At 39.2% G+C, this 26,454-nt stretch overlaps 1 protein-coding gene across 1 annotated transcript in view; it reads right to left on the bottom strand.

The window, feature by feature from the left end:
- Positions 1 to 26,454, bottom strand: part of ncanb (neurocan b) — a 130,386-nt gene that overhangs the window by 80,720 nt on the left and 23,212 nt on the right. The window contains exons 2-3 of the mRNA XM_068320405.1: positions 5,730 to 5,953; positions 5,431 to 5,599 (exon numbers count right to left, since the gene is read on the bottom strand). Coding sequence (XP_068176506.1) covers positions 5,431 to 5,599; positions 5,730 to 5,953 — 393 coding nt within the window. The remainder of the gene's footprint in view (positions 1 to 5,430; positions 5,600 to 5,729; positions 5,954 to 26,454) is intronic.

Here is a 26,454-nt window from a genome sequence, read left to right as displayed (position 1 = left end):
AGGTTGTGCAACCTGCTTACCTGAGTCTCATTTGCATCAGACTCTCACTATGCTTTTCATTAGGATAAAGAGAGGTTGTCCTTGGATACAGTACATGACAAACAATGGTGATGTTTACTTTACTCCTTTCACATGACATGCTCAATGTCACCCTGTTGAATATTGTCTGATGGGACTACATAGACGAGCTGGCGAATGGTAAAAAAGGAATACACAAATGACAATTTATGACAATTGGAAGTCACAACTAGGAATAAAGTGAAACACAATTCCCTTAGCTGTGAAAGGAGCATATTTTCCACTTAAATGCAAAAGGAATCACTTCAGAAGTGTCCACGTTCCTTCACCTCCCACCTCTGTCTGCCAGTCAAGCAGTGCAGCTCCCCTGATGATCATTCTGCCAGATAAAAGCCAGTGGGTGTCTGGCTGCTAACACAGCTCCTTTATCTTTGCTGGCTTTGTCTAGGAGAGTGACAGAGATTCCTGAGAGATGGAGGACGGCGTGGCAATTTGAGCATGGCTATGGGCAACTGAAGCAAGCAGGACAATTTGTGCTTGTGTGTCACAAAGACACAAACCACAATCTAGTTTTTGTATTTCTTTATTCCCAAACAACTCAATTCTTCTCTGTCTTGTTCAAACAGTGATTCTAGCCAACTGGTTAAAACACACACAGCAGAGAAATAGGTTACTCTCAGTTTGGGAAATCCACTCCTATTCCACATGAGAATTGGATGTCCAGTACCTCTATTTTTATCATCTGCTTCGCTACACATCCACACTGACTCCAGGGAGAGGAGGAGGAAGGAACCATTTAAAAGACAGCCGCATGTTTTATGACTGTATGGAGACCTCATTGTACAACCACTGAGCAGGTGGTTCCCTTGGCAGTGTGGTGTTTTGTGCGCTACACAACATTACAAACAAATAATGCATAATATTTATTTTATCTGAACAACTGATTCAGCCAATCCTTCATCCATCGTTAATCCAATTTGTCTGCTGGCTTTGACCGGCTGTTCCTCCAACTTCCAGAAATGCCACCATTTATGGAACTGGTTCCCCCCTGAGCCAAAATGGCATAAGAGTGGTTACAGATCTGTGTTTAAAAGTCACTTGAGCCAAGCTGGCACGTATGGACACATCCATGTTACAGTGATTTGAGTGATTATGACATTATGATGTTCAGTTAAACCATATTTGTATGATTCCTCAGCAAATTAGCTGTAGTTATTTCTCTTACATGGACATTATTAGTCAGTCTCTGGAGCCTTGTTTTAGAAGCAATTAGTATGTCATAATGTTCGGATTAGATCTCTGCTTTCCTGCAGCTGCAGGAGTTCCTCTAGTGCAGTTAGCAGGTGCAGGACCACATAGATATTTCTCAGGTGTGGGAAGATGAGAGATTTGTTAGTGATGCCCCCTGAAGGTGATGAAAGAGTCATAAACCTCCCACTGCTCCATTTAAAACAACACCTGATGATTTATGGAAGACAAGATATAACAACAGACCGATGCAACAAGATACACGTTAAGTGTCATCGTCTTAAATAATACACACAATCAACTGCAGTTGACAGGCGCATGATTCTACTTCATCCATTTGTCCTCAGAACCAAGTTTCTGCAGTCCACTACCACCGTTCCGAGTCCAGAGGACACAGAGTGGACCCAGACATGACCACTGCGATCAGTCTCTTCATCAGCAGTGGTGGATGAGGAAAAGGAGAGGTCAGCCACTCAGTCTTGATGATTTTCTGATTTTCTTTGTCTGCCCCCCTTCTCCCCCCCCTCTCTCTTCTCTCTCTCTCCCCCTCTATCTCTCTAGCTCCCCATCCCATATTATCTATCTTCATCTGAAAAGAAAGCCTGATGGTTCCTCTTGGTATTAGTCACGTAATAATTTCAGTGTTTTTTCTGTTTTCTACTGAAACATTCCATACGGTTTCAGAATAAACCTCTAAAACAAATGTGATTACATGCATGGGGCTGTTAGTAGACCCCTTTAATTATTCTCATGGTTTTCTCAAGCAGAGTTATTGCTAACAAACAGAATGAACGTCTATTATAGATGACAATGCTTTTAGCTCAGAGTTCTGCAAATAGATAACACGAAGGCCTCTTCTTTAGATTTAATTCAGCTATACTCATAAATGCTGTATTAACAATTTTACATTTTCTGAAGGCATTTATTAATGTGCTGTATTTCCCTTATCTATTTAATATTCATAACATATCTACCTGCTTTACATCAGGAGCAGTTTTCTCAGCCTGAAGTCAAGCCATGAACTTCATACTCCAGCACTTTCAGCATTATTGGGTGTAAGGAACCAGCTTAATCCCTATAAGAGTCTGTTTTAACTCAGTATAGAAAGGTTTTCTTTGAATGAATGAATGAATGAATGTGTACATATGTTTTTGTCATTCTCTTCAGTAATGTACGCCTGGATGTTGACTTCATTTGAATACATTTACAGACACAGACGGAAGTATTCTGATTTACTATTTTTATCCAGTGTGTGTCAATGGAAAGCAGTGAGTCATCTCCCTTCCCTGTCATTACTGTATGTCCTGTGATGACCACCATATATACATTTTACATAAAACAACCACATTTTGTCAATCAAGACCATTGAACTTTTTATAACAAGTACTGCTATCACTATTATTTACATCAGGTTGAACTCTCCTCCAATAAATAAGGTTTGAGCCTGATTGGGACATTGACACTGGAGTCATATTGATTTTCAGTCATTATGGCAGATGATGCTTCTCCAAGAGGCAATGCCTTCCCTGTTTACCTGCAGTTGACCATATTCACATTGAAGTGCCATTGAGGTCTTAAAGCTCCTATATCTAACAAGCCATTTTGCCACGTCCATTTCAATGTTGGTTTTTCAACTTTTTTTCTTGTTACATTTCAGTTTAGATTTGAATGAAACGCTATTATTGTGTTAATATTGGCTGTGAGGAGAGCTTATCACTGGACTAGGCTTCGGGCTAGTAGTCCACTTCTCTAACCTCTGGGTTACCCGTTGTCCAGGTGCCTGTGTCTTTTAAAATGCAATACAAATAATTTAATACCCTAATAATTTGTAAATAATGATACGGTAGCCGAAGAAGATTGAACTGTTTTTGATGGATTTGTTATTTTTAAGCACGGGCTCTGAGATATGTCTGCAGGACAGTGTTGCTAAGAGACGTGGTACGTTGTTGATGAGACTATGTGAAACTCATACATACAGTAGCCTACAAGCACTGAAATAAAGTTTTTTCTCTCTTTTTTTTCTCAATATAAACTAGCTTGCCAACATTAGCACTAATTCCCACAGGACATTACTTTTTATTCTTGATTTTTAAACACTGCACCATTGGCAGCTTCTGCACACATTATAGAAATAGCTGTTCTTTGAATACAGCAGAAAGCCTATCTCTGTGGCTCTATTCATATAACACACTTATTTTAGGAGTCTTAAGATAAGGTGTCCTCATATCAGAGATGATGCTGATTAATAATGAATACTTAATTTATGAATATTATTTTTAAAATAAGTTGAACTTTAAATGTGACTAGTATTAACCGGTAGTCTAATGAGACATTATTTACAGGATCATATTAGCTATATATAGAGAACCAAATATTAAAAAGGGATTTTGTGTCTAAAGTGCCTGAAATTTTTAGATTCTATTCAGGACGTGAAAAGATAAATAGGTAATGTTTCACCAACGCAGAACATCATAGCAACCAAAGCTCTTGTGCAGAAGTTGTTCAAGAAAACTACAATTAACAAGGCCAGCGCTGAAATAATATCTTTTGTCCTCACAGCAGTTAATGTTGTGCAGCCATATCTCACCACAGATGTCAGCTGACAAAAACAATCAATGGCACAGTGTTCTAGCTGGTGAGACATCCAACTGACCGGTGAGTGTGTGCCAAGAAAAGAAATGTACACAAAACAAGCAGTGAGTCAGACTAAGGTAGCAGAGGAAAAAAGGAAAGATGGGTCTATGAGAAGAGCAGTGTGAATTACTATATTGATATAGCTGAGTAGTATCAATACCTGCAAATTAATTCCTTAAATACTCCATAGGATTAGTGTGAAGATGTCAGTGTAGCGTGACTGCTAATTAACAATAAGCCCTGGAGATGGCTACTCCTCACTAGCTTCATAATTGGTTTCTGTTTGAAGTAAATTTTGTTGTTTTGTGATCAACTGACCAAAAGGGAGACGATGTGGGGCATCCCGACCATAATGACAGGAGTCACAGTGAAAGATGAGGTGTTCCTGTGTTTTTCTGAACTTATGGTGGTCCATACAACCACTCACATACAAATATCCCCATGTAAATACAGTATGAACACCCGAATAAAAACTGTACACAGGAAATCTGAGTGGAGGGTGACTGTATCTCTCAGCGACAGAGGGTGATCGATGGTAATGTGTTCTCTTTGGGTTGACGAATAAGACCACTGGGCATTTTGAGGTTATGTTAACAGTAGAACAGATTAGTGTGCATTGGTTAATGCACTGTTTGATTACCTGCAGTCATTACGATAATAGTAATTATAGTTCTTCTAATGCGAGGTACCTCCAGGTACAGATGCTCCGGATCCAGATAGTGTAGTGTATGGTATTGGAATTTAGTTACACCACAGGGTGCCATACAAAACTCTCAAAGCAATGCTATTTAACAACTGTGTACACTGTTGGTTCCCTGCCTTATTAGTTTCATTAGGATTTAAACACAAGCAGCACAGCTCTATGTCAATACTGTTTAATATCATCTAATTCCCTCATCTTTTCCCATGATCATACATAGATCATGTACTGTAAACAACCTCATCTGACATGGAAATTAGGATCATTATTATTCTTGGAGGAAAACCTTCAGAGCAATGGGGAACTGAGCTCAAAGGATGGAAAGTTGGCTGAGATGATCGTGTAAATGAATACATGGAACACCTAGAAAGACATAAATGTTGCTAATTAGTGTGCATCATCAGCCATTACTTGATGGTAGTATCAAATTTGCCGAGAGGTGGTATTGAGTCACAGAAACAACCAGGTTCATGAGAGCAGTGTCTGTCTTGTCTCAAATGATTCAAAAGTATGACCATGAACCATTCATCATTTCTGATTAAACACAGCTAGCAGACTTAAACTATGGATCATTCGAGATAAAAACCCAGTTAAATGCCTAAAAGCAGAGTGTAGCTTCTTTAATTAAAATTTCTAAATTGCTGGGAAGTCATGAACTTCACTTCGTCCTGCAGAATATATCATTATAATATACAATCAGTATTTGTAATACACTACTATATTTGTAATATAATAATATATTACATTTTTGTTGTTTACTGTGACTAGAAAACAATTCAAATATGAAAATTCAAAATTAAAATGTCTTGATCAAAACAAAATGTATTCACCTGTTACTTCCAAGGGAACTGTGTCCTGCTCATCACTGATGCCTACCACAACTTCACAGCGGTACAGACCAGAGTCGCTAGAACGTAGCCCTGTCAGAGCAAGACTGGCATTGAAGCGGTTGGCATTGTAACCAGGAAGTGCTACCCGGCCCTGGAAGGCCTTCTTCACCTGGAAGGAGTGCATGTGATGATGAAAATGGGATAGAGAGCAGCAGACTTCAGACACACTGAGCTATTTGTGCTTTACAAGAACCGTAAAACTCCGTATTTCACACGCTACTTCAGAGGCTTTCTCGTACCTTAACCACATTGTCTTTGGCTACCAGGACTGACTGTTCTCTCTGCATGCCATCAGAACCCCTTTGACCCCAAACCTTGGTCCACTTAATCCTGGGGGGTTCATGAGATGAACTCGGGCGGAGGGTGAAGAGGCAGGGGAGGAGAATGGTTTTGGAGAGTTCATCACTGATTGTTTGATGAGTCACCTTACGCATATTCACCGCAGTGTCAGCACTGGTTAGGCCTGCAGAGGAAAGGAGAGGAGAGAGAGTTTCAATATTGTCTTTGAAACAAAGGTGCAGATTATTTTCTAATTAAGTTGAAAAAGAGGTAATTTCTTATTACAGAAGATAAAACATTGTTTCCTTTGTTTCATCAGATTTTACGGAAGTCACAAAGAAAGACTACAGGCTCATTGTGTCTCCATGATTATTGGCCATTGATCCAGCAGACCATTACTGTGCTTCCTAAACAGTGGGAGGCTGGGCTACACTGTGGAGGGAAGATATCAAAAGCTTTTTCATAAGCCATACATCAAACCTGGATATGTATTATGGGATCAATATCAACCATCTCCTTTCAGCTTAAAATATCATCACCATAGAGATATAAATATTCATCAAAACAGCTCCAGAGAGAAAAGGTGGATGAAAATTGAAAAAACAAACAATATGACATTACCTTTACGGTAAAATTCTTCAACAATCCAGTGCATATTTCTTGCGTTATTAAAGTTCTTTTCTTCTCCCAATTTGTGTTAAAGTAATTTTCCAGTGGTACAGTCATAACACATATTAACATTATCAATATTGTGTCACCTTGGTTTCAAAGACAAAGGTTATTCATTTACATTACAGCGGGGAATACAAATTAAACTTCTACAAAACTGTTATACAGGTTATTGCAGGTCACAGGACTCAGATTTGTCTGCTTTTATTTTTCGAGTGAGCACAGTGTGTGAAAGAGGTTTACCTGTAAAGCCTTAACCCTTATCTCACTCTCTTCTAGCTCCCTTATCAGTCACCATTTCCTTTCTTCTCAATGCTGAAAATGTTCACAAGAACATGACAGTTATCTAATTTGCCCCAAAGCCCATCATCATTGCATGTATGCTCAAAGGATCTGGAAAGGCATCACTGTGCTTCTGTGCAAATTTGCTTGGGTAGTTAATGTCATAGAAAAATAATAAGCCACATCTTATTATTTATTATCTTTTAATGATTAACTTAATTTATTCTGTAAAAAAATCAAAGAACATAAACGACACCAAACATGTACGCGCCTTAAAATAAATTTTACTCAAACAGTAATCAGTGTGCCGCCCAAAATCGCTGCTTTATAAGCTGCTTGGAATGTGTGAAGGCCAGACGGTTGTGGAATTTTATCCTAATATCTGAGTGAGTCAGGTTGCAAATTATAGAAGAGATATCAGTTTTTCCTGTCTGAAGCATGCTCCTGCATCTGCTCCACTCATTTTCCTGATGAACAGGGGCACAGGGATAATGAATGCTGTGATGAACAACAAGGTACATGTGGCTGAAGTATCTTTTTAGTTGAAGAGAGGACAACACTCCACACCAACGATAGATAGGCAGATATATAGACAGACAGACAGATATCCAATAATGAGAAATTTGCAATGCTCACAATGTTGAGCATTGCATCAAACAATGCTTAAAGACAATCTGCCATTGTTGTTGAGTCTTGCTACGCAGTACTGACAATATCACGTGTCGTGGTTTGTTTTCATTATTTTCCAAAAATAATCCATTGCAGCTATTTCTGTAGAAATAGTATTCAAACTGTACATCATAATATTAACACAGAATGACCAAACCTCAGGCAGTATGTTGACATAAAATTCCTTTAACTATATTTTAAATCAGACCCTCTTTTTAGCCACACCAGAAACACAGCTCTAGGGATAACAATAATGGGATATTAGTTCATCTACCTCTTCTTCTACAATTAAACAAACTAAACTACCTGACAGACTCATGAAATCTAGGGTAGACATTCTGTAGACAGAGGATGAAACATTCTGACTCCTCTGACTCCTCTCAGCTTCCTGAGTCACCATGGAGATCCCATGATGCTGAGAGAAATTGAGCTATTATTTGATGACTTACCATGACAGCTCTTCCAAATATCAATACAGGATGAAATTTGATTGAATTTACACAAATTCATTCTGTAAAGAATCCACTTCAACTAAACAATTGAGTTTATAACCAAATACCAAAATCTAATTAGTTTGCCTATAATTATGACAGCCTTATTTATATATCAATACAACATCTGTATGAAGCACAAATATGTTAATGATAAATCAAGATACTAAACATAGTAAAACTTGCTTGATAAACATCAACATGTTAGTATGGCCCGTGTGAGCATACTTCAACTCGCCGCTCGTCAGTGTAGTTTCAGTAATTCTGGCATGAAACTTCCTTGTTTGACTTACTGATAAAAACAAAAGACAGAGGCTATGTTATGAAGTAGGAGAAGATAGACAGAAAAAAGAGAAACATATAAAAGAATGAAAGACCAAAAAGTCATGCCTACGTGGGCGGAATAGTGTGGTTGAAAAGTGGACAAAATGAATCCATTGATTTCTTTTCCATGTTAGTTTGTGCAGCATTTTTTTGTGTATCCTGCAGCATCCCTGTTTATTCAGGTGCTCATAAACATACTACGGGGTTGCAACCTCCTGTCTGTATTTAAATATCAGGTAGGTGGAACAATGTTTTTCCAACAATCACAGGCAAACTGCAGTGTGGGTCGCTCATTCTGTCCACATCCTACTGCTGTTCTCTTTGTCCTCTTCTTTTCATACTGACTACCTGCCAACCCTGCAAATCATTTTTGGTTGTTATCCACCTAATTAATTTTTTGTCTGAGTATCTTTTAACTGTTTTATCTTCAGTCTACATATCATGATAAACTGTGTTTTAGTTTCTGTTCTAGATTTTTCTGTCAATCATGCCAGCAAAAAAATTTCACTTCATAATTCAAATTCAACTTTGAATCTCACTTTTAATTGCCAAGATTGACAACAGCGCATGTGGTGTATGAGATGTGTGTATTAGTCTTGGAATATCACATCTCATTTTTGCATTTAACACCATAAGCACACCTACACATGCAAAAATCTTCGGACTACTTTTCACTCCATACTGAATGGTAAATGTTCCTTGGAGCTCACACAAATAGCAGACTTATAGATAGCTGTCATTGCTTGTTCCTGCAGCCATTGATGCTGTTTTAGCTGCTCAAGCTAAGAGCCTGAGTGTCTCATCAATGATGGCTTAACATCAGCACTCCTACCACATTTTCCTCTCCCTGCAGATATATATAAGCACACATAAATACCCACTTTTCTACTTCTTCAACTGACATCTTAGACAAGCCCTACTTATCTACTCCTTCACCAATTGATCTTTGTTGCTCTGTATAGCAGCATCAGAAGAGTTTGTTGCTCTGAAATGGCCCCTCAGTTTGCAGAAAGTTCATCTGAGTGAGTTAACCCATGAAACAATATGTAGGTGGCTTTTAAAGGCAGATGGGGATGAAGAGACAGAAGGCGAATTTGACAAAATAAGAAAAGCAATGTGGGTGTTGAGCAATGACTAATCTGATCAAACCAGTCCTTTTGGCTGCTTTTAATGTACATCAGCACTGCTGGTGCTGAAAGCCCAATGGATGTTGGTTGGCTGTCCAATTTACTGCAAAGGCTAAAGATCACTGTGACCCCACAAACATATCTTTCATCACATTCTAATCCATGCACTAAATCATGATGAAAATCCACACAAATGTCTGGTGGAATACAATGATGAAGGCATGACATTTTAAACACAAAAGGTCAACTTGACTGTGACATGGCTTGAGAATTGTTTTGCAAAAATGCATAACAGAAGGGGGATTACATTTTGTGACCACATTTTAAATTTTGTTGAACACTGTATTAGAAATCCTGGGGGTCCATTAAGGAAGTGTCTGGATTTTATACTGCCATACAAAGGCAAAGTGCTATATTTGCAGTTTTGTAAAATTTGCTGCTGCGGCTCAATTAAAAGTGTCAAGTCATGTCTTCATGAGTATGCTGGAGTGGTGCAAGATTGTGAATAAGTTATTGTTTTAAGATCATCTGCAAGTCAGTGCGATTATTGTTTTTTTAATATTGTCAAAATCAATTTTAGCAGTGGAAATGCAATTTTTTTCATCCTGTAAGATTCAATATCCTTTCATTAACAAAAGCACTCTGGGTGAAAATGTGAGTCCAACACTGCACCAGAAGTGGATCTCTCAGAACAGTTTGTGGGGCCTTGAGGAAAAAAAGTAACGTGCTCTGGGATGGGAGACATTGTTGAGGGAAATTGATTTGCTTTTGTGTTTGTTTTACTTGATAGCAGAAGCAATGTACTTTTCTCTCACATAAGCAAAGGGAAAAAACTGATGCCATGGAAAAGATGAACACGCACAATTGACTACGGCATAACACAAAACACTGTGTGCAGCGGAAGGAGGCAAGCGAGGGAAAATACATACAAAATTGGTAGTGGAAAAAGCTGGAGGCTCGTGTCACAGTGAAATTGGATTGATGTGGTGTGGAAAAAGTCAAGAGGATATGATGGAAAAAAAGTACAGATGCATTTTTGTGATTTTGTAGGAGGTGTGCTAAAAGGGCTACATGCACACACACACACACACACACACACACACACACACACACACACACACACACACACACACACACACACACACACACACACACACACACACACACACACACACACACATGCCTGTTAGGCATCAATAATCTTTAATCTACTTGCCAGTTTTTTGCCAGGTTCCACCTGGATAAGCCCCATTTGGGTAGCATCATACCACTTATGTTGCCAGTAGCAAATGAAGCCTGAGAAGCTTTATGATCACAAACTCACATTTCTATCTCATCGTTTCACCTTTTCTCCCACTTTATTTTGATAAATATTTATCTGTTTTTTTTACTAGGTGGTGCAGGACACCACAGTTCTGCAGCTACAATGAAATGAAATCAATTTCAGATGCCCTCTTCTAAAGTCTAAATTACATAGAGGAGAAGAGTTGAAAATAGTAATAATAAAAAAACAGTGCACTCCCCCACTGTAGAAATGAATGTAAACTAGAGAGGGTGCCCATTGCTATTGTTATATCAAATCTGCATTTAGATGGAAATGTTATCAAAAGCTTAAGAGATTGTCTTTTGTTTTTATATCTATATTTTATATTGTTCTTTGTCACCTTCTCCAAAACAAGGCTCTCCTGGCTGCTGCTGGGTGATAAACAGGAGAACAACAAGAAAAAAGAAGCTGAATACCAGTTAAAAGAAATAGGGTGTGGAAAAAGACAATAAGCCTAGTGTGACTTTCTTTAATGTTAATAGTTGATCTTTTTTGACGTCATTGTGAGTCTTTACGTCTGACAAGAAGAGCAATGTGTGAGAGGACAGTCCTGGAAGCTCCACTTCCAACAGCTTGCAGGTACGACTGATTTTCTTTTCCTTTTTTCCCCACTGTTTTGCAGTGGCATTTATGTGATCATCACTGATTGCCCAGCCGTCATTGCATTGCTCTGAAATGATAAACCCAGGCACAGAGCTGAACACAGAAACACAAGGTGGGCGGGAAAAGACATTTTCACAGTGACACAAGAATAATTGTGAATATCATTCCTTTTTCTCTCCACCTTTTTATTGTTTCTTTCTCTCACTGTGACTTTTACTGAGATGTCTGTATTGTTGTTTGATGACAATAAAGGCTTATTTCTCGATAAATTGACTGCATCAAATGTGTCACTCTGCCAGTCAGTAGCTGCCACAACTGATTTAGTTCATCTTCTGTAGTTGCCACTACAGTGCTTCTTCCTTTGTGTCAGCTGATTACATCTTTGTGTATGTGTGCATGAAAAACGTGAGGTCATAAATCATAGTAGATGAGCTGTCCGATGGAGGCTTGCTGCTGTTGGTTGATGACTGTGTTAAAAAATGACAGTTGACAACAAAAGCGACTGGACTACAGCAGGCTCAGGTCAAAGCGGCACCACGGTACCATAGCAACAGCAGCGCAAGGAGATTCAACGGAATCTGTTTAATCTGTTTTAATTTGAATGGCTCAATATATTAATTACACAAGCTTACTTATAGTGAACAACAGGCAGTATCATGTTCCTAACCAGTGGGACCGCTATGTACTTAAAGGAATACAGCCATACTTCAAAAACTCCCATTTTAGTTCTTCTAATAAGCACAAAAACCGTATTCACATGCATCCTCCTCTACTTCTGTATTTTGTAAATTTTGTCGTAGAGGTTGCTCAATCCCCTTTCATCCTTGAACAGAAAAGTTATGTATCAAAGATGAAATAGTTATTGTTAAAAATACTATAAAGTCCAGATGAAAAAACTGAAGACATAAGAGTAGATTGAAACTACGGTAATTGAATGTATTTTATCTTCCAGTATGAAGAAAACATCAAAAAAAATCCTGGACAGTGGCACCACGTGTGGTTTTGTGTTTGTGAATGAGGCTGGTCCAACAAAACTGCTCATTGTCTTTCTTGTTCAGCAGCAGGATGTGGAGAAGAGCATTCTTTTAACGAGATCTGGATGACACACAGAGACAAACAAAAGGGAAAAAAGGTGTACATGGAAGTAGCATGAAAAGACTGCAGGCTGCTTCAACATTAGTATGTCATTGTTTGAGGGGAGACAAAGATGAAGCTGCGCAGATCAAACTGAAATTCCTAATGATGGCAACATGGGTACCGTAGGGGGTGGAAAAGTTTCTGATCAGGGTAGGCTGACACACACATACACGCACATAGACATTCCCATACTGTGTTCATAGGGGGTGGCCTCTTCAAAGGGCAATACTGCATAATGTAAATTGAATGACTTTCTTCTCCCATCCTTTCCTACTGTTTGATCACTGGTCTGTGTTTCACTGCAGTGTGAGTGCCTTTCCTATAGGGAACTACACAGACATTCAACCAAGACCGAAGTTTTTTTTTTAACAACCTTGTGCATGCTTGTGTGTGTGTGTCTGTGTGTGTGTGTGTGTGTGTGTGTGTGTGTGTGTGTGTGTGGACATATTGCTGACTTCACGCAGTACTCATCACTTCATCTCCCTAATCTTTGCTTTTGTACTTTATTCCTCCACACACTCTAATCTATTCCCATTATTTCCTCTTGTCGTTCTGGGGTTGGTTTTGCCTATTCCATGACTCACCTCACTAATTTTGTATTAGTCAAAAAATATAGGTAAAATAAATTGGATTATTAATCTGCAAAATCACACACTTTATTTGAAGTTTATGTAATATTTTTAAACACAAAAGGTCAAGTCAGGCTGTATAAAACAAGTTTTTCGAAATATCTCCAATTTTCACTATAACAAAAAATGTAAGTAAAGAAGCTGGCTACAGGAACTACCCAAACCCACACATAAACTGCCTTGGCTGATTCTCTACCACTAGAAGCATAATGAAAAATTTTGCACGCAAGTAACATTTTGACATTCAGAAACAAAAATACAGGAGTACCTTGACATATGAGTGGCTTGACATAGAAGTTACGAGTCGTGCTTCAGGACACCACTGCTAGGCAGCGGATGGATACATCATCTGAAACCGCATCTCATTTTTTCCCACTTGTTGCATGCACGGGAAAGACGTAGCCGTGGTGTTTATTGAGTCTGGTTAAGAAAAGGCTTGTTTTTTTTTTCCTGTGGAGAGTTCTCCTCTCCTTGTGCTTGTCGATTACAATGTCACAGTGTCTTGCATGTGCTTGTAACTTTTGCATTTCTTTTCATACATTTCATGTTTACGTTTCTTATATATAATTAATTATGCAGCTAGGGATATAGCTCTGTGATGTATGCTGCCCCAGGGTCAATCCCCAGCATCTACACCCCAACAGGGGCACAAGACAATGTCTACAAGCCCGGATAAATACCAAGGGTTGCAGCAGGAAGGACATCCAGCATAAAAAACTCTGCTGAACAGATATGAGCATTGATCTAAAAAATGGAAAAAGGATGACATGCTGTGGCAACCCCTAATAGGACGAGTTGACAGGAAGTTTATATGTTTACTATATAATTAATTATGCACAGGAAGTGTATGCACATCAGAAATATATATTTTGAAATGATTTAGAAGTTTTGGAATGGATTAAAACTATTTTACCGGTAGTTATTTTAAATGAGGAAAATTTGTTTGAGTTACAAGTAATTTGACATGGAAAGAATGAAACTCGTATCTCAAGCTATTTCTGTACATGGTCAACAGTGCTTTTACAGTATAGCCATTACACTATTATCAACACATTACATGTAAACAGCTTACCCCTCGACCCCCCTGACCACCCCGTATCAACCCTAATGCTAGCTGCATAAGCATGAATTCATGCTATGTAGAGTTTAACCCTCACTGTCTATTTCAAGAGTCACTGTTGAAAATAACACAGAGATTGCAGGAAAGGAGAGACAAAGAAATAGCAGAAGATGCTAATGCCCTCCAAGAATAAACTCCAACAGGAATGTGTGTTTGCATGACCTCTGAAGGGCACGTGTGTTTGTTACACACACAAGCATCTCAGAGAAGCTGAAGCTGTGTGTGTGTGTGTGTGTGTGTGTGTGTGTGTGTGTGTGTGTGTGTGTGTGTGTGCGTGCGTGCGTGCGTGCGTGCGTGCGTGCGTGCGTGCGTGCATGTTGGGGGGGTTAAACTTCGGTGAGTTGGCTGCAAAAACTACCTGGCAGATGTAACCTGAGGGTTTCAACACAAATATATTCACACAGAAAAAGACAGAAGAGTTGGCTCCATTTTCATCATGTCTCTGCTGGCAAATCTGAGCCCTGAGTCACAGAAATGTCTGAGTGCCAGGTCCAGCGAGGGTTTTTTCTTTGCCTCAACAGAAAGCAGAAACAATGCAATGCAGAAAGGAGCAGACGGTTGGGAAGGCCACTGAGAGCACTGAGGGGGCGTACAGTCTGTCCTGCATACATGGAAACACAGGCAGATACCCAGTAGAGGAGTACACTGAGAGTATACAGAGGGTAAAGAAGCAAAGTGAATACTGGGTACTCATCTTCTGTAAAATAGAAAGAAAACTGCCAAGTAGACAGATTTGGAACCGCAGTAGATGTACAGATACACAAATGACTCTGTTTCTGTGTAAGTCGTTGCATGACAGTGAAGCCTCATTACTCTTTTCATAAACCCTGTTACAAGTTTTCCTGTCCTTTTCTGAGAAAAATTGAGCTCTGCAAGAAGTCAGTGAAATGGATATGCAAACAGATCCAAAATGGCAAATCTCTTTCCACAGTTTGGGCAACTTGCTGACACATAATGAGAGGATTACGATCCTAAACTCCAGCTTTTCAGACAAATCAAAGCAAATTTTAATGAGCTCTGCAAACATCGACCTGAAATAAATATTTGGGAGATTTAACAAAATAGTAAAGTTGTTCTCACGCTTCCAAACTGCGGAGAAGAGTGTTGGAGATCCCAGATTTTTTTTTTTTTTAGCTCTTTACGTGTTCTTTTTTAATCTCTATTTTAAAGTGCTGTTGGGGTAATTTTAAGCTGAAGTAGTGAGAGGAATAACTAGACTGATTAATAAGCTGTCAAGGTCTGTTCAAGACATGAACACTGTCATAAAGAACATTACAAAGGAATTGGCTGAATGAATGTGGGCATGGCTGGGGGGGGGGTCTAATGCCACAACAGCACAAAATGATGTGTGATTAACGATAAGTACGGCGGCGTTAGCCACACAGGTAGAGATGTTCTAATGGCAGGCACGAAGTTCTTTACTTGCAAAGGTGAAAGCAATTATGTCCCTATATAACGTGAACAAACCAATACCAATGTCTGTTTCTCCCTTGTGAATAAAACCCTGCATTTAAAATTGAACGTCATTTGTACAACAGGGTTAAGGTTACTTCTAGCAGTTACAGAAAGAAAACATTGTCCGATTTATTTATTCAGAAAAAGGACGGTATTGTAAGAAAACGCAGGTAAGACAAGAGTTTTGTGAAAATAAATAAATTGAGCATTAAGACATCTACTACTTCTGAGCTGCAAGGACAGGAAAAATAGTTTGAACAGCTCAGAACAAATAGTGGTTTGGATTTTTGCCTGAATTAAAAACTTTTTTTTCCCACATAAAGTTGCTCTTTATATTATTACTAATGCTGGAGTAGTTTTGACCTCTGATAAGTGTACAGAATCTGCAAACAGATACCTGAGACTTATTGTTCTGCATAAATACAAGCCTCTGGGATTTTTAGAAGACATTATATTAATCTTTTGTTCCATTTTGGTTTAACAGTGCTTGGCAGAGCATAAGAGAGGGTTATTGCATGCTTCCTGGTGTTTCTGCCTCCATTTTTTATTGGAAGGACATGCTTGATTATTTCATATTACTCTGCCTCTTAGTCCCCAGTCCCCCCTGCTTCTCTCCATGATCTAAAACCTGGTTTTTAAGCAGATATATTTATCCTGATTTAATTTCACTGGGGACATCATTTATCACATCCTTTGCAGTCAGGTTTGGTCGTGATGGGAGGTGGATCCACACTCACAAAGTTTAACTCTATAGAGGCTTTTCATCCAATTAGATTAATGTTCTTATTTGGATTACAACAGCAATCAAATTTACTATTTGGATTAAACATTAAATGGAGTGTGTATTAATAACCACAAATAATGTGGCACATTTGCTTCACACAATATAAAATATCAGAAACTGCCTCAAATAAAAGAAGACTGGGAGTTGTTGATATGCTCCATTTTTACTGTGCACATTATTATCTGCAGTTAAGTACAGTAAGCGCTGTATGGGTGAAGGAATGGTGACTGTCTAGAGTTTAATGAGGACTCACCACAGCCCACACTTTGAAGCAGAAAGAAGGCCAGAAGGGGCTGTACTCCACACACGGGGGGTCCACCCTGCATCCTGCTCCTAGAGGCAGAGGAAAGAGAGAGAAACTGTGAGCTCACAAAGGAAGCTGAATTCACATCGTTATTATGACGCCCACCTGCAGTACACAAACATGTTTGTCTGAATCACAAGTTGCATTTTCCTTTCATACATTTTCTCATTTTCTCCAGTGAGGGTTTTGTGATAGTCTGGCATCAATTGATTCTACATCTGGCATCAATTGATTCTACATTTTAGTTTGATACCTCATAATGTTTGTCTGACATAAATCTACTGTTTGGTTGACCTTAAGCATATATTTCTTCTAAAAACTAGATAATTCAAGAAAGATTCTCCATCCTACGTGTGCTCTTTGACTGGTCATTATAGTTTGATAACTGCCATTGTCAGAGGCAGACAAACAGTGTTGATGACAAAGATGACAAAGCTAAATACCCTAGTGTGGAACTAAATGGAATGTTATGTCATGAAGTCCACGGAAATCAATTTGGGTTGTCATCGTCAGGCTTCAGCTAATAACAGCTAATCTCTAGACCAGCCCACGATCAGCTGATAGCTCATCTCCCTCCATTCTACTAATCCAATTGGCAAATTTCTTACTGGGTGCTTTATGTGCGGTCTCCAGCCTGCATACCCTCTCTGTTTTGCGACCCACCCACCCCCCAACCCACCTCCTCCTTTTCCTGCTGTGTCTGATATGATCAATATCGTGTTGTCATGGATGCTGGTTCTGTTCTAAATGAGGGTCTCAGCAGTTGCACTCTTTGTTTTGGCCTTTCCATGAAATGTGAATTCTCCCTGTCTCCAGCTTTCCATGCATAAAAGGGCGGAGGTCTCATAATAGAACTGAGTGTAAATTAATAACTTAATATGACTAATTTTGTTTAATTCTTTGAAGATTTGGCTAAATTGTTATGAAACAAAGTAACTTCATAAAATATTAATTTCTTTAATGCTACTAATAATCTTAACTGTAAGTCACTGCAGTTGTAATTAACTTCAACAGACTGTTGAACATGCTACTAACTTAATTGTACAGGCATATGTTAAGATACAGTATTTCAGGGGATTATGGGCCCAGATAACTTAGAATAAAACATGTTGCTGGAAGACATGTCCCATGTATGTGGCACAGGATTATTTGCATTGTTAATCCTTATACTAGTCGAGCTTTCATTTCCCCAAATGCTAAACTCAACTTATTCCAAGGAGTTAAAATGGAACTAAAAAATACCTCAGCCTTGAGCTGCTTTTAGGTAATGGGGCTGCAGTCACACTCTGAAAACCCACTTGACACACCAAGAAAGTGACAATATTTCTCATTCACATTTGTGAAACCAGAATGGAAGAAGGCATTCTGTACTTTCACCAGACACAATTTTGACAAATTTAAAATTTGTACTGGAGTGTCTTTCAAAGACTGAAGCAACTGCCCCATCAAACAAGTATGAAGGACAAAAGGTCAGTTTGCATCTATGTGTAATTACACATAGCTAAACATCCAGGACGATGAATATGCTAGTATGTTTTCTGATTAGAACCTAATGGAAAATTTATTTTTATGGCTTTCAAGCTACGTAAGACATGTTTAGTCTTCCTCATGAGTTCAGTGCCTCTCCTAAATATTCATTTTGGTGGGAAAAAATGGGATGGGGAAAAGATGACAAGAATACCACCCAGTATCTCAGGCGTCCGCATGACTTTGACTGCATCAAACTAAAGAGACCAATCAAAGAGAAATGTCATCATCAGAACATTCGTGCCTCCAACATCTCAAAAGTCAACTTCATTACCAGCAGATGCTGCAGTTGAAGCAGAAATGCCTCAGAGAGAGGACACCTTTATGGTGATGGGATTGGGTTTTATGTGCGGGGGGTTTGGGACTAATTAAACAATATAATTGTAGTTTTCTGCAGCATTTTGAGACAAACAACTGTATTTAAAGACTTTGAAATGGCTACACAAATAAATGTAGCTTGATGTGTTCAATCTTTTTCAAGCATAATAAAAGAGTGTTGTATTATCTATATATTTTGCCTTCAGATAATGTGTGTATTGATCATTTAAAACTTCACCCCTTCATAGGAGTGATTAGGGAAAAACACTAACTGTAGTTGATCTGCACATTTCCCACAGTGTTTCATGGATGCCGATACTCATTCTCACCATGCTCTCCAAAACCATGAGAGTTGTTTGTCCTCACACTGAAATCCACACAAACATGGAATAAATAGTGCTTAACACTGAGCAACCAATATCAGAGATATTCATACGATAAAATGCTTTAAATGTCTTGATATGTGCTGAGCGATAAATTGAGAATACTAACTCTAGAACAACAAGAGATAACCAGTAGAGAAAAATAGTCATGCAGTCAGAAAACAGAAACAACACTGGAGCTAAATCCAACACGATGGACCTCTGGGTTCACTTTTTGCATCCAATAACGCAGAAATAATACAGAAGAACACATGAAGCATGATGCAATCTATTTGACAGGAGCAGTCTTTGTGCATCCACACAGGTTCACAGAAGCACTTTTATTATGAAGTCTTTCACCGGAGTGATTTCTCAGAGGGATATAATTTGACATTAGTGATAATTTCAGTTCATCATGGGCTGAATATTTTTTGTGAGAAGTGTCATCAGTGTGACACAAACCTTCAGTTTTATCTGTGTAACTGTCTCAGTGTTAGACTGACAGCAAACCAGCGATGAACTGGGAGCCTGTCTATCTTTTTCTATGTGTATTTATATACTAAACTAAAATATGCATCCCATAAAGTTCCGCCCTGTCTGCGGGACTTGAGTTTAAATGATGAATATAGCATCTCTGGGGATTTAGGGGGTCAAGCAGGACCGAAGAGAGAAGAGGAGAGGGGGAGAAGGGGATTTGAAGGCTGGTAGCAGAGATGCTGTACATAGATAGACAGTGTCGGTAACAGCAGTGCTGGTCTCTCTGACTCAGTCTCAAAGGTGCAGCCAAGGACAAAAACACTGACCTCATACCAAATACCTCTGCTGTGTCATGGCTGAATAGATGCTAATCTAAGGGTCTCTAGGTGCGGTGTAAATTCAGAATATTTGTGACACGTAAAAAAGAACTTGAGTTAACAATTTGTTCTTTTTAAGGTATGACAATGAACTGTCACTGGTTACTTTACGTTATAATTTATTCACATACATGGTGAATGAATTTTGGCATAAGCCATTTCACATTTTACTTAACTTGCCTTTGGTGAAACACTGCACTTGAAGCTGATGAACATTTAGGGAGGTATCTGCTGTAATCTTTTACTCTGAATAACCTGAACCTTTTTCATAAAGCAAAGCCACAACTATTCTAGAGGACATCCCTTAAATAGACATAGAATGGATGGTATTTGTACTACATTATATGAAGTATAGGAAGTGATATATTGGCCCTTTCAGGGTGACTTAGTAACTGTTCTCTTGAAACCAGTTATTTTTCAAGCATTCCACAAATATTTTAATTTAGCAGTGGGTTTTCCTGTTTTTCTTATAAGCACAGACAGGAATGTCGCAAAAAAAATATTTTTTTGAGTATTCAAGGCCCTCGACTGCCACATAACATCTTTTTTTGGAAATCGTAACCTTAACAAAGGTGACAGAGGACATACCTCAACAAACAGAAATATGTGTAGCTTCGTCTAAGATGTGTGAAACACATTCAAATGTTTAAAAGACCTTCATACCGTGTTATTGGAAGGCTTGAATTGTGATGTTATACAGTGCTTTTTGGAAAAGTGTCCCCCAAATCTATATTCATATTTAGCTTTAGTTGCAATGCTGCATCTGAAATTCTTCTAGTTTGTTTGTTTGTGAAGGGGATTAAATGTGACCATTTGATCAGCACACATAATACTGGTTTAACGGGGACAGCCAGCTTCATCAGTCACAAGTGTACAAGTCCATCTGTGTGAAAAAATGATGCTACCCCTCAGGGTGATTATACAGAGGCTTGTTACACACTTTGTTCTACTGTGTCATACATCATCAGTTATAGTGGTTCTCATTCACCGCAAACAAGGTAGCTTCTGCATCCCTATTGGTCTTAAAGTATCTTCCTTAGATCATTTCTTTTGTTTGTGTCTTACAGTACAAAAGAACCTATACACCAGCTTCTAAAACCTGCGTGAGGTGAATCAGCTGGAAACTGCACCAATTGAAGTAAGACACTGGTAACTAACTGAAAACACTGAAACACTCATCTCTATAGCACTAAAATGATTGCTCATTTTTTCATCCTTTTGTTTTTTTTCCCCTCTTAAATATCTTACTTAGACATATCCGGGACTGGAGACGCTGTCAAATCAATCTGCACCAGCAGAATTATTTTTTTCACACTATACCATATTTGCCCATCATATTCTGCATTTTTCCTATCTCAGGAGCACAGTAGTTCTTCTAAGGCTCTCACTTGATCTTTGTGTTTTTTCTGTGACCTCCCTGGCTTTCTTATTTCAGTACCTGTGTTAAATCATTGCAGTATTTCTACAGTATGACTCATACAGTTATTTAGAATCTACGTTTTCAGAATGTGTGTGTGTGTGTGTGTGTGTGTGTGTGTGTGTGTGTGTGTGTGTGTGTGTGTGTGTGTGTGTGTGTGTGTGTGTGTGTGTGTGTGTGTGTGTGTGTGTGTGTGTGTGTGTGTGTGTCTGTGTGTGTGTGTGTGTCTGTGTGTGTGTGTCTGTGTGCTATCGTGCTGTAGCAGACATGGAACAGACAACATGCTGTGAATGTCCTTTCAAAACATCAGCTAACTTGAGTCAGACCTAAAATTACACACCCACATAGTCTAAATTCAGCTCCAGACACATTAGTATGTACACCATGCTGTATAGCCGCAATACACAGGAGTTTGGTCAGATGCAAAACGCATATATGAAAAGAACAAACAAAAACCAAAGCATGCTAATATATTCAGAACGGCGTCCTGATTTTAACACCATGACCTTCTCACAGCTACTAGGTTCTGAGTTTGATTCCTGCCCTGGTCAGGGCATTTCTGTGTGGAGTCTGAAATGTTGCCTGAGTGTCTTCTGGGTTCTTTGACTTTCCCCACCACGTCTACTTCCACCTAAAATGTAAGACTTGTTAACATCCCAACTACTAAGACTTTATGGACAACTCTGATGTATTATGATTGTTAAGTTGCAACAATGGAGTGGTTGACAGGTGTAGAAAAGTTAGGTGGTATATCACCAAGAGTTCATTTTAATTAACCTCACCCCTAGAGCACTGTTTTAACATAGACCATCTCTCCCTTCTGCAGCTACAAGATGTCATTAAGGTAGTGTGAGCATTCCTGCTGTGTGCGTTATAACGGCTGGAGAAACCCTTGTCAGACGAGTGCACTCGTCCCTAGCCAGCCTGTCATAGAGGCTGGAGACGTGACAGACAGAAGTTAGCTAGATGCTTACAGACAGATATGTGCTGAACAATATAACTGAGCTGAGCTGTCACATTTAGTCTTCTGTCCAAGCTGTTTAATGAGTCCACCTCAGTCGTCTCAGAACAATCTGTTCCAATTACATGTGTCATTACATCCTAATAATTTATTCCATCTTCCTGAGGCGGTGTCTTGCTGCTACTCTTCAACCGCCACCACCTGTGTCCGTGATGGTTTTTTATATTTATTCTTCTGTTTGGCTCTTCTCTTAAACTATTGTGTTCCTCTCTCTCACCACGTCACATTATTAGGAGAGCTAATTACTCATTCAGACTGCATGAACGTAACTCAATCAGTGCATATTGCTCTTGTTCCTGCGCGCACACACACACACACACACACACACATACTGCCATACTGACTTCACTGGGGGGTTATCCTCATCATTGCTAGTGTACAAGTCCTTTTGAGTGAAAAATGAGGCTACCCTTCGTGGGGGGGGGGGGGTTCTACCAAGGTTTTAGGCAGAAACCTGATCTAGTGTGTTGTACATAAATGGCTTCAGTGGTTTTGATCTACTACAAAAGAGGGCTTTGTGTGTTTGTACCTGCCGTAAAGCATGCATCTTCCTTCAATGGTTTCTTTCATTTCTTGTGAGTTTCAGTATACCCTGTTATGCAGCTTCTAAGGCCTGTATACGGGGAGACAGCAGGATACCATGGGTCTTAAAAACTGAAAATGTTTGTGGATTGAACATGCTGTGAAATTCAGATGAGACACTGTAACTAACTGAGCTGCTCAATTACAAGCCAAAATACAGATAAAGAGAAAGCTAAAGACAACGATGGTGACAGGAAGAAAGATGGAAATAACAGTAGATGGTGCGGTGCAGAGAGAAAGAGGCAGTCAAAGTGTGAGGAAGTAAGGTGATGAGAGTGTGAAAAGAAAATGGAGGAGAGAAAGAGGTAAAGAGAAAAGCCAACACTTATTTCAGCACCACTCAAATGCCAAGCCTGAGTGGATGTGGGAGAACTCTTAAGCAGCCATAAATTTCCCCCAATGGTTTGCTGGGCCTGCCGCTGCATGTATATGCTTAGAAAGGGAGAGGAGTTGGCATCGAAAAGTAAGAGAAGATGGCAGGACTCCCAAAAAAATAAGAAGATGCCATCAGATTCAGAGCCCACCATATGGTTTTAGACACATACAAGCCATAGGCAGTTTTGTTCAATCTCACTCTCTCTCTCTCTCTCTCTCTCTCTCTCTCTCTCTCTCTCTCTCTCTCTCTCTCTCTCTCTCTCTCTCTCTCTCTCTCTCTCTCTCTCACACACACACACACACACACACACACACACACACACACACACACACACACACACACACACACACACACACACACACACACAACACAGCTTTTTCTTTTCTGCTTGATAAGCTAAGGCAGACATTGGTCATGAGTGAGAGCTTGCAACAGGTCTGCATTACAATGAAGTCTGCCATATTTTTAAATTAAATGTCCGATGTATTACAATACCAATGGGCCTGCAAATTAACTTGTGTGCTTACAGTATAAATGAAGAGCGAATCACATGGGCATGTGCTAATTCTGACATGCATGTGTGCACATGATATGTGCTCGTTAGTACATACATCTGTGCATACAGCTCAACTCAAGACACACTTGAATGCCGTCTGCAGCTCTATACAAGCTGTAAGTGCTTTAATTAGATAGGATTTTTACTGTCACAGCATTATTGCTTTCCTAACGTTATATTGCAATTGATGGATTTCATCTTATGCAACGCACCCGGTAATTGTTATTTTGAAAGGTGCTATACAAATGCAAATTATTAGTAAGTTCTGTTATGCATGGGTGATGAGCTACTCATGCTCACAGTAATAGGTGCCGTTAATCAGGAGTTGGGTAAAAAAGGGATGGAGGGATCAAAGAAAGAAGAAAAAGAGGGAATAAACACAAGGATTTGACTTAGCTTGTTCTGGTGTGGAGCTGAAAAGCCATGGAGCTGAAAAGTGCTGTCAATTACAATAAATTGTTATTTTACTCCACAGCCTGCATTACCAAACCCACACTCCATGCATTATGTGCTTTTACAGATGTGTGTGAGCTGTGTTTATTCAGGTGCTTTTTATTTTCAATCTTCAATTTGAAATAATTATCAGGCTCCAGAAAGCAGTGCAGAAAAAGAGAGACAGACTGCATACTTCAGAGTGCTGGCCAGTCTCTACCGAACACTTTGGAGCAGGGTGACATTGCTGAGCATTGTAATGGTGCACAGTGGAAAAAGCTTCTAGGCTGCCCAAAATAATACAGAAACCTATTACTTACAGCTTAAAGCCAATCAGGTCTTCCTTATTCATATAACATACCCTCCCACCAGCCTGCAGCCAAGACACCCAGGCACCCTGCTAGGGATTTGGTTGGAAATGCAGTTATACCCATTCTTGTCTGTAAAAGATATCAACTCGCTAGCTGTAGAAAGAAAGGGTGATGTCATCATGCAGTGCATGTGAATAAATAGGGAAAGAGCAAGGGACAGAGAATGAAAGAAACACAGCTAGGAGAACAGAAGGGGAGCGGTAGAGGGATAGAAGAAAGGAAGGCAGGGAGATTCTCCTGAGAAATGAGGTGACAGAAAGCTTTTTACGTTCAGGAAGGGTGGCCAGGCAATTTTCAAATGTCTGACGCTTCTCATTTGCTGGGCTGCAAAGCCACTTTATATGGTAGCAAATGTTAAACTTGTTCTGGGCACATCAAGGTCCCCTTGGCCGATTGCTTGTCTTTGCCTGGAATGTAAATGTGGTTTGAGATGAGGGTACAGGGGAAAGTAGTTTCGACAGCTTGTACTCAAGAGTTTAAGAAGGTAGAGCGGTAAATACCTTCAGGGTCCACAATGACTAACGATTGTCTCAGTGGACATGCACATTTATGTGGATTTGGATTTGAGGGAAAAAATCTGAGCGTCTGAGTGTTGTACTTAACAACACAGACATGAACTTTTCTCTTCAATATAACAAGTTGTCTGGCGATTGCTGTACGAATATATCCATTCTATCAATTATTTATCAATTCTTTCAAAAACATTCTTGTTAACAATCTATAAAACCTGGGACGAGATGATAAAAACTTACACTGCAATTCCAGTGATTTTTAATTTTTTATTGCATCGACACTGATTTTGATGATCTTATTTTTAAATAGTTGAAAATGTTGCACTTGTTTTCTAAATGAAACAAAATATGAAGTGGGATTAATTAATTATGATGCTTTAAAAACAGAAATTGAAATAAAGTTACACAGAGACAGCAACGGGAGACTGGATTAAAGCAAATACGTGTTTATTTTGGACTGATACAAGTACAGGGGGAGGGGCAGAATAGATGGGTGCTGTCTTGTTATGGTTGCTTCTTATCAATATTTTTCATATACAGAACCAATAAGACTCACAAAGATGTATGAGGACATCAGTCCTTAATGGCCCCATCTGTGATCACCTCAGGCCTTATAGAACACCCATGACCCCATCCACCCATCATCACACATAAAACCTCAAGCATAGTGTAATACAACTGTACACATTTGTGGTGTAAAGCTGTTATCAGTTTATTACAAGTGCTGTGGGAGCTGGTCATTTTTAATAGGAATGGTTTCCGAGCTTTACATCGATGCACCTTTCTCTTGCTCTTAATCTTTTTTTTTTTTCTCTCTATAGTGCTTCTCTACGGTCTTTCACTTCATTCTATCCTGACTGTCTCGGTACTTCCACTTTCACTCACTATGCTTTACTCTCTCTGTTTTTATACCAGCAGGACCCTGGTATGTATGGGATTGATAAAAGCAGGAAGGCAGGCCTTAAAGATTCCTCAGTTGATCAAAGTCAGTGATGCATGACCATTGAATCATGCAGGGTCAGAGGCCAGGAAGCCCGTCAGCCTTGCAAAAGATAGCCTCATCTAAATAAACACAGTGCAACCCATAGATCAGTGGGGTCGTTCCATACGTACGATATTTATGTTGATTCAAGCTTGGCTCTTGACCTGCAGCTATATATAGTAGGAATGCAGCTTTTCCAGGCACAGAAGGGTGGAATAGCATTAATTTCTTACTAAAATGTGATTGCAATATGGTGTCATATGTGTTATCATCTTATTTGTCACCATTTAGCACATACATATGTTGTATTGGCAGTATAGACATGAAAAAAAATAAAGATACCAAATTATATTAATAAAAGACAGGTAGGTAACAGAGGGCACCAAATGAATGAATGAATGCCAACAAGTAATTGTTTGACAGTGCTACTATTATAGTTTAGTTGTATTTAGCAGAG

This window comes from Antennarius striatus, chromosome 7 (genome assembly GCF_040054535.1).
Source record: "Antennarius striatus isolate MH-2024 chromosome 7, ASM4005453v1, whole genome shotgun sequence".
Lineage (NCBI taxonomy): Eukaryota > Metazoa > Chordata > Actinopteri > Lophiiformes > Antennariidae > Antennarius > Antennarius striatus.
Note: the sequence above shows the minus strand (reverse complement) of the source record. Positions and strands in the feature narration are given on the sequence as shown.